This window comes from Bos taurus, chromosome 19 (genome assembly GCF_002263795.3).
Source record: "Bos taurus isolate L1 Dominette 01449 registration number 42190680 breed Hereford chromosome 19, ARS-UCD2.0, whole genome shotgun sequence".
Taxonomy (NCBI): Eukaryota; Metazoa; Chordata; class Mammalia; order Artiodactyla; family Bovidae; genus Bos; species Bos taurus.
Genome location: NC_037346.1, coordinates 44,656,629 through 44,665,729, shown reverse-complemented (window position 1 = coordinate 44,665,729; position 9,101 = coordinate 44,656,629). Strand labels below are relative to the sequence as shown.

The 9,101-nt window shown below is 56.3% G+C and overlaps 1 protein-coding gene across 1 annotated transcript; it reads left to right on the top strand.

Moving 5' to 3' along the window:
* Nucleotides 1-335: 335 nt before the first annotated feature.
* On the top strand, nt 336-7,428 carry C1QL1 (complement C1q like 1). Its single transcript, NM_001205862.1, has 2 exons — nt 336-1,210; nt 7,059-7,428. The coding sequence occupies exons 1-2, from the start codon at nt 614-616 to the stop codon at nt 7,236-7,238; spliced, it is 777 nt and encodes a 258-aa protein (NP_001192791.1). The 5' UTR covers nt 336-613; the 3' UTR covers nt 7,239-7,428.
* Nucleotides 7,429-9,101: the final 1,673 nt, after the last annotated feature.

Genomic DNA, 9,101 nt, shown 5'->3' with positions numbered 1-9,101 from the left:
GGCGCTCTCTAGTTCTCCCTAGGGCTCCCTCTTCTACTAGTTCTTTGGTTCCTACTCGCCCCTTCTCTAGGGGAGCCTCTTCTGCGTCCCGGACTCTAGCCCCCTCTCTATCTCCAACGCTCAGTCTCTTGCTCGCCTTGGGTCTCGCGGCTCCAGCCCTCTACCCGGCGGCCCCGCCCCGAGCCCCGCCCCTCTAAGTGGGCGGAGCCACACCTCTCACAACCCAATTAGGCGCCGGCCCAGCCTTCAGCCCCACCCCTCGCGGCGCAGAGTGGGCGGGGCTGGACCGCGCGGAGGGGGCGGTGGTTCCAGCACCGGTAGGCGGGAGGAATCGGCAGCAGGCGGCTGCCGCTGCGCTCAGTTCGGCCGCGCAGCGGGAGGGAGGCGCGAGGCAGGAGCCGGCGGCTGGGCTCGGCAGCGCATCCAGCGCAGCGCGGCGCCCCGGGCCCGGCCCCATGCCCGCAGTCCAGCTGGACCGCCCTTGAGCGCGGGCACCTCGCCCGTGCCCCCTGCCGCCGGCACCATTGCCCCGACGGCGCGGCCGGGCGGCCCGGCGCTCCCCAGGCTCCGCGCCGGCCGGAAGACGCTGCTGGCGGCCGCCGCGGGCGTGGTGATGCTGCTGGTGCTGGTGGTGCTCATCCCCGTGCTGGTGAGCTCGGGAGGCCCGGATGGCCACTATGAGATGCTGGGCACCTGCCGCATGGTGTGTGACCCCTACCCCGCGCGGGGCCCCGGCGCCGGCGCGCGGCCCGACGGCGGCGACGCCCTGAGCGAGCAGAGCGGCGCGCCCCCGCCCTCCACGCTGGTGCAGGGCCCCCAGGGGAAGCCGGGACGCACAGGCAAGCCGGGCCCCCCTGGGCCCCCCGGGGACCCAGGTCCTCCGGGTCCTGTAGGGCCACCTGGGGAGAAGGGTGAGCCGGGCAAGACCGGCCCTCCCGGGCTGCCAGGCGCGGGGGGCAGCGGCGCCATCAGCACGGCCACCTACACCACGGTGCCGCGCGTGGCCTTCTACGCCGGCCTCAAGAATCCTCACGAGGGTTACGAGGTGCTCAAGTTCGACGACGTGGTCACCAACCTCGGCAACAACTACGACGCGACCAGTGGCAAGTTTACGTGCAATATTCCCGGCACCTACTTTTTCACCTACCACGTCCTCATGCGCGGCGGCGACGGCACCAGTATGTGGGCGGACCTCTGCAAGAACGGCCAGGTGGGCCCGCCGGGGGCATGGGGCTGGCCTGGGGGCAGGGCACCCAGGGAGCCCGGGGCCCACGGGTACGGACGGGCGCAGATGGAGACCCGGAGCGGCTTAGACATTACAGGCGGGGATGATCCAGGCTAGCGGGCACCCCTGATTCCTCGGCTTCTGGGCGCCAGCTCCAAGGCAAGTGCTGCTGGGCACCTGCGGCACGGAAATGCGGGAAATAACATCCAACTAATAATCAGAGCGCAGGCCGCGCGGACTGGCCCTTGGGGGCTTGGCCCGTGGGAAACACATCTCAGAGCTAGGATTCTGGTTGATACCAGCTAGTGGTGAGGGGCCGAATCAGGATGGGCTCTGGGGAAAGGCAGCGTCTGCGCCCGCGGGCGCTTGGGCGCACCGCTAGGCGCGCAAGCGGAGAAGGCGAGCTGTAGGAGATGTTTTGCGCACAAAGGCAAAGGGAGCCAAACGCACAAAGCCTTAGCTACAATACATCCCCCGCCCTTAGGAAGGGACCATTGGGCAGATCTGCCACCCTCTGCAAAACCCGGGACTGCGCGGCCCCTTCCCACTGTGTCAGAGCTAAGCGCCCAAAAAGATGGCCAGAAGGGAAAAGTTTTTCCTTCTGAGGCAGGACAAAGAGGTGGAAACTCCCCTTCCTCTTTACCTCTCAGCTGCAATTCCTGATTCCTGCGGTGTCAGGGCATCCTCTTCCTTCCCTATCCCCATCGGAGAGACCAGAGCGGAAGGCACCAAGCTCACGAGGTCTTTGGTACCTGGGACCAGCGATGTCTGGTGTTCTCCTTGGAACTGCTGCCCCAGGACCAATCTTGACCTAACCCTGCCCCAGGGTGGCAGTTTTACCGAGCTCCCTTCACTTTGGTTCCCCCTCCCTTCCCAGAGCTCCCAGACCACAGGTGACCTGGGGCCCCTGCAGTAGTCAAGCAGAGCATCCTTGTGGAAGCAGGTGCCTGTGTGGATCAGAACTAAAGCTTTAGTGGGAGTTGGGAGGAAATCTCCTGTGACTGAGACCCAAGGTCCTGCTGGAACCCTCCCACTGCAGCACTACTTGAGGTGGACCCCATTTAGGGGTGGGGAAGGGACAGGCCTTAGAGTCAGCTAAAACCCTGCCAGGTGCTTGTAAGTCTGCCCCTCTCCTCCCTCCCTTGCCTGCTCTCCCTCTTGTTTCTGCCTCTCCCCTTCCTCTTCCTCTTTCTCCCCTCTCCCCATCTCTTGTGCTTGCCTCTCTCCTCTGTCTACCAGTCTGATCTGTCTCTCCGTTGGTTTCTGGTCCCCCACCTCTGTGTTTAATCCCTCTCTTTATTCCTTGGGTGTCTCTCTCCCACTTGTGTCTGTCAGGCTTTCTGTGTCTCTCCTCTTTGTCCTTCATTCTTGACCAAATGGGAGGCCCCAGTATCCAGTGAGGACTCTCTCTGCAGACAGCCCCACAATTCCCCTTATTAATCACCAATAAAGGATTCAACAGTGTCACCTTCATCAGTGAAATTTCTTCCTTTCCCAAAGAAAGTTTGGGCTGGCACCAAGTTGAGGTTTCAGGGGGCTTGGACCACAGCTTGCCTGGATAGGGAGGTGGTCACCAGGCCACCAGTGGGCCCTACTGTGCTACTCAAGAGGGTGCCGCAGGGCCCCAGAGGTGAGACAAGAGGAGGCCCCAAAGATGGTGGGTGCTTGGGGCAGGTGTACTTGCTTCAGTCAGTGGGAGGTGAAACCGACTCAAAAGGCTCTTCCTACCCCTTTAGTAGGGGCAGGGCACTGGCAGAGCCTGACAAGGAGGTGGCACCACAGGCTGGTAGAAGAAAGGAGGTGACTTTAACCAGGGGTTTCAGAGATCCAATATTTTAACAATTACTCCTGCCCCCCTCCCACACACACAAATCCAAGATAAACAGTGGGGTGACAGGCCCTGGACCTCCCCCACACTCTCTGTGACTTCTTCTAGATTGTCCAAGAGACTCATTTCCTCTCACTAGTCATTCCATATGACTAGTTCTGAGCTCCGAGTAGGAGCCAGGTTTGGGGTTCCAGGGGTTCAGTCTGCTTGCCCTCCAGGACCGCATGGTCTGTGCAGGGGAGACACAATAACACGCCCCAGCCATTATTGTGAGGGAGAGGAGACCGGGACCCCACTGACACTCCTGTCCTCAGATGTGTTGGCTGGAGGGAGTGATTCAGTGGGCCCTAGCTCAGACCAACCTGGTCTGGGGAGAGGATGATGAACCTCGGTCCCCTAGGGGACAAGACACAGCTAGGGAGAAAATGAAAGGTCAAGTGTAGGGAAAGGCCGGCTCAGAGGTGGAACAGGACATACAAGCCAGAATGTCCAGAGAGCAAAAATGACAGGGCTGGGCAACGGGTGGAAACAGAAGGGAGGAGCCGGCTCCTCCCACGCCTTCAAGACCAGGGGCAGCCCTGGGCTCTGTGCTTTTCCTTCCTGGCTTCCTGCCTGCAGAGAGACTTCCAGAATTTCCTCTAGAAAACAGAGCCGCGTCTGGGCCCTGGTCCTTCCCTGGGCAAGATGGGGAAAGCGGGGAATCAGCACCTTCCTGCCTGGTGCTGGGTCCCTTTCCCTAGGGGTAGCTCTGAGTCATCGCTGCACGGCCAGATGGCAGTAAGGCCGGGTCATTATGACACAAGGACCTGAGGAGCCTGGGGAAGGGACTCGAGGCTGGAGCCAGTGCCCTGAGTGAGATGAGCTCCCTGCGGTTCCTTCTAAGATCCACAGTTCAGATGGTCCCCAGAGGATATGAAACTGATACACCGGGCTAGGGAAGGGGGGCTGTGGGGGGACGGTCAGGGCCTGTGGGAAGGGGAGTATTACAAATGGGCAGGGACTTGGACACCAGAGTCTGAGTGAGGGGGGAGGTGGTGGGGTGTGTAAATTGGGGACTGTGGTACACGAAGACCTGACTGGGGATCAGCCTCTCTGATGAGGGGATATGGCCTCCCTGCCCACCCCGCCTATCTTGCCGCTGTCCTCTCTGGCCTCTAATGCCTTTCACAGGACAGAGCACAGCGCCTGGCACAGTAGGAACTCAGGCATTGTGTGAAAGCACACAGGGGCCAGGCTGGCTGCCCGTGGGAGCCACACCTGCATACCTGAGACTCCAGCTTTGCTCTGGGGGCAGGGGCACATTTCCTGGGTTCTTGGCCCCTACCCCACCCCCACTCCAGACCTCTAATCAGACCAATGCCTCAGTTTCACTTATTGGTAGCCCTTGAGGAGGTGCTTCTCTTGTACCCCCACATGACAAGTCCCAGACTTGCGTTCCAGCTTCTACAACAAAATGAAATCCCCAGACTTCCCCTCGACCCCTGGGAGGGACTGGATGCCTCTACTATTTCCAGTCTTGGGCAGAGAATCAGGACCCCTGGGTTCCATTGCTGGCTCCCCCACCGTCTACGGATGGAAGAGCATTAATTCTCCCTGCCTCCATGGATAATTAGGATAATCACAGCAACAATCATGGTGATGAATAAATAATAAACATAAGCATAACAGTACTGATGCCTGTCACATCACCAGGAGATTCCTGATGACAGATGACTGTATTCTAATGGATCTGGCTATTAAGCAGCACACTGTTTTAATGAGTTAAGGCTAAATTAATCTGGGTAATAAAAATAATTGTTATTAGAAGTAATTTATTAGCAAAGATAATGAAATGCATGTGTAATAATAAATACCACCAGGATTAGGGCCCAGGGAACAATACAGAAGTTGGTTGCTTGTTTTCAGCTCTTTCCTGGTAGCTCAAAGCCCCATCTAGATTAAAAAATTTTTTTTCCTTTGCCACCAAAAGGCTTTTACAATGGTGGCAGTGGGTGAGGCAGGATCTCATCCATTTTCTAAACAGAGAAACCGAGCTCCTTAGACGGCGTCCCTCCCTCATTTGATTTCCCCTCACCTTTAGCTGGACCAGGAGTTTTCCCAACTAAGTGCCCCCAAACAATTCCCTCCCAGGTTGGAGGAGAAAAGCTTGAGGGGTGAGAAGGGGCTGAAAAGATCTGGGTTTTCCATGGCAGACTGCACACAAATATGTCAGTCGGGTCCTTACGGTGCAACATTGTTGCTGAGTCAGCAGCTTTGGCACAGCTGACCTACAGTGCTGCCTCCCGATCAGGAGGGGGGATGGGTCCCTCTCCTGATCTGGCTTGGTCCAGCCCTGACTGTCAGCCTTTGGGGGTGCTGCCTTCAGGGAAGGGGCAGGATGGAGAGGGGCTGTTGAGGAGCCTGGCTGAGAGGACCCCATTCAGTGCAGACTCTCTGCCCATCCTCCACTCAGAATATCCAGGAGAGGCCCCAGATCAGAGGGCTCAGGACTTGCGTTGGCCTCAGCGGTTGGAAAGGAATGCCTGGAGAGAATGTGTCCATCATCCCACATCCTCAATATCTTATGATTATAGCTCCCCTCCCCCACCAATGATGTGTCAGGCTTCAAATCCAAAGGCTGTCGCTCCCCTGTCCCTCCTGATGCTCCTGCCTGTCCCTCCCCTATTCCATCAAAACAAGGACCAGCAAGGATATCAGAGCAGACTGAGGATCACAGAGGGATGTAAGGTTTCAGAAGGGATGATTCCTTTCTTCCCATCCACTTCCTTTCTACCACCTTCTACTGCCATAGGGGTGATGCCGCCGGAGGAGCCAGAAGTCCTCTTGGGATGGGGTAATAGTCACAGCTGTAGCTACAACTCCTTGAGGTGGGACGCAGGCCCAGCCTGAGCCTTGGGAGGGGAAATGATTCCCAGGCCTTTCATCTCACTGTTCTTGTGTGAAAGACTCCAGAATGGACTTCAGACAGGGAGTTGACACAGAATGGACCTCATACAAGGAATCCACACAGAAGGTCTCAGTACTAGGGTTGTTGCTTACTAGCAGCCTGGTATTGATCCAGGCCTAGACCTGTAAGGCCAAGGGGCAGTCTCCTGTCCAGCCACTGACATGAGAATGGGTGGATGTGGCTGAAATGTAGGCATCATTATTGCAATAAAGCAGAGGGGGTGGTGGCAGGGCAGGGGGATTTGCTTGGCTGTCTAGTAGTCAAGAATTCATACTCCCATTGCAGGGGGCATGGATTCGATCCTGGGTTGGGGAACTAAGATTTCATGCCACACGACCAAAAAAAAATTATATATATATAATTTTAAAAAGGAGAGAGAAAAGAATGATGAGAGGGGATGGCCTTCCATCCCTTGGGGGTCCAGAGAATTCCTCTCTGCAAGCAAGAGTTCCAGGCCGGGGATTCCTGGAGACACCGCTGAGGTCCTCAATGGGCCAGACAGAGAGTGGGGCTTCCCTAGTGGCTCAGATGGTAAAGAATCTGCCTGAAATGCAAGAGACCCAGGTTCGATCCCTGGGTTGGGAAGATGCCCTGGAGAAGGGAATAGCTACCCACTCCAGAATTCTTGCCTAGAGAAATCCCTGGACAGAAGAGCCTGGCAGGCTACAGTCTGTGGGGTCACAAAGAGGCAGACACGACCGAGTGGCTAACACTTCAGTGGGCCAGACAGTGAGACCTAGGGGAGTTAAGGAAGCCGATTACACTGAATTACACTGACAATTCAGACCCAGATTACACCTGCCCTAGAAATCCAAGGCTCCTCTCTAACCCCCTCCCAAAACACAAAGTTAGGATTGCAAAAGGGCAGTGCTGGGATGATGGGAGGAAAGCAGGCTGACAGCCCTGATAGTGCCGCAGGTGGGGCTCTGGGACCCTTCAGATTCTCTCCCTGCCTTCCCTCTGACAATCCCCCTCCCTCCCGGACCCCACTTCTCTCCCTTCTCCTCCCCTACCCTCTCACACATACCCTTACTCTCCTAACGGCCCAACCCCTACAGGTGCGGGCCAGCGCCATCGCCCAGGACGCAGACCAGAACTACGACTACGCTAGCAATAGCGTGATCCTGCACCTGGATGCGGGGGACGAGGTTTTCATCAAACTGGATGGGGGCAAAGCGCACGGAGGCAACAGCAACAAGTACAGCACCTTCTCCGGCTTCATCATCTACTCTGATTAAGCTCCTCCATCCCCTATTCCCCCTGGGCTCCCCCTCCGGGTGGGGTAAAGGATGACCCATCCTCGCCTACCCCCTCGCAGCCCTCCCGGCTATGACGCCCCTGGCCCGTCCTCACCACCTTCCGGGCCTCAGCTAGCCCTCCCGCCGGCTCACCGCAGAGCCGGGTCCAGCGCGCCCTGTCCTCGTTCCTCTGGAGGCGGTGTTGACCGTCCCCGCCCCGGCCCGTGCTGTATATTTGTACAGTAAGATTGTTTATTGCCCACCCTACCCACCAGCCCGCCCCAGCAGGGGTGGGGGAGAGGCCTCAGCGGGTTCCTCCCCGTGCTCGGATGCGCTGCCCACCTGCTCTGGGGTAGCGCCGCCTGGGGGAGGGGTTGGTTGGGGGCTGGATGGCTTCCCAGCTACAGCCCTTGGCCGGCTGCTGCCCGTCTGACCAAAGCTATAATAAAACACTTCCACCCCGCTGGCTTTCTGACTGTGCCCTGGAGAGGAGTTGCAGGAGGGGACAGTGAACCCTGCACTCCTCCAGATGGGGAATGAGTCTACTGGAAGTTTCTCGTGGATCTGGGAAAAGCCAGAGTCAGAGGTGCTCCAGGAAGAGGTGGGCCAAGGGGCCCAAAGCACACCATGGCCCAAGAGGGTCGGGGCAACTGGAATAAGAGGCATAGAAGATAGCCTAGTTACATCATTTTCCAGGGTGGAAAAGCTCCATCTCTTTGACCTTGAAAGTCGCATCAGCATTGCACAGGCACAGCCAGGTTTAAATTAGGAGACCTGGGTTCTGGCCCCAGTGCCACCCTGTAGGATGCTGGCTAAGTCACTCTCTCCTGACTCAGTTCTGGGTTAGTGATAGCAATGAAAGGAACAAGCGTTGTATTAAATGCTGGTTGAACTTGACCCAAGCACTTCACCCCTGGGCCTCAGTTTTCTCATTATAATGAGACGTATCTCACTTGACTGAGGGTTAAAGAGGTATCATGTATGTGCTCAATAAACACAGCTTTTATTATTTATACATCACTTTAAAATTTGCCAAAGGCTTCCTAGTGGCTCAGATGGTAAAGAATCTGCCTGCAATGCGGGAGACTCGGGTTCAATCCCCGGGTCGGGAAGATCCCCTGGAGAATTTCATGGACTGGCAGGCTACAGCCTGTGAGGTGGCAGAGTCCAACACAGTCCATCCAACACACACTTTCACATACCTGAAGTGAAAGTGACTGACACTTTCTTCTCATTCAAGTCTTCTCATCCAAGTCTTCTCATCCAAGTCTTCCAAGAGCACTGGGAGGTTGGATGAGTAGATTTTATTCTTCTTCAAAAGAGGTTAAATAGCTTTTTAAATAAGACACAATCACTACGTTCTTGATTGCACTTGAATTCAAGAAGCCGTTGCTCACTGGAGACGACGCACCAGATCTCTTTGCCTTGTCACTGCCTCCCTCATCCCCTATAACTGGGGCCATGATGGTTGCACACAGGGCATTCCTAAATTATAATAGCTAATACTTAGAGAACATCCACTTTGTGTCTGACACCATATAAGAACTTTATAAATATTATCTCATGGAAATGTGTATGGAGTGGGAGTGGATTGGCAAGGAATACTCCCATGCCCTTTAACATGGATGCTGTTTTATCCATTTCTGATGAGGAAACTGAGGCTCAGAGGATAAATACTTTGTCAGAGTCACAAAGCTAGGAAGGAGCAAACATCAGTATTTGAACCAAAGACCATCCTCTTACCCAGCACACTGTATATCATGAAGATTTGGGGTTTCCAAAGCAGAACCAAGGAAGGGGGGCTTGGATGCAGCCCAGCGCTTCCACTCCAGCGCTGTCCTGTGGAGGCTTGATAGAACTTAC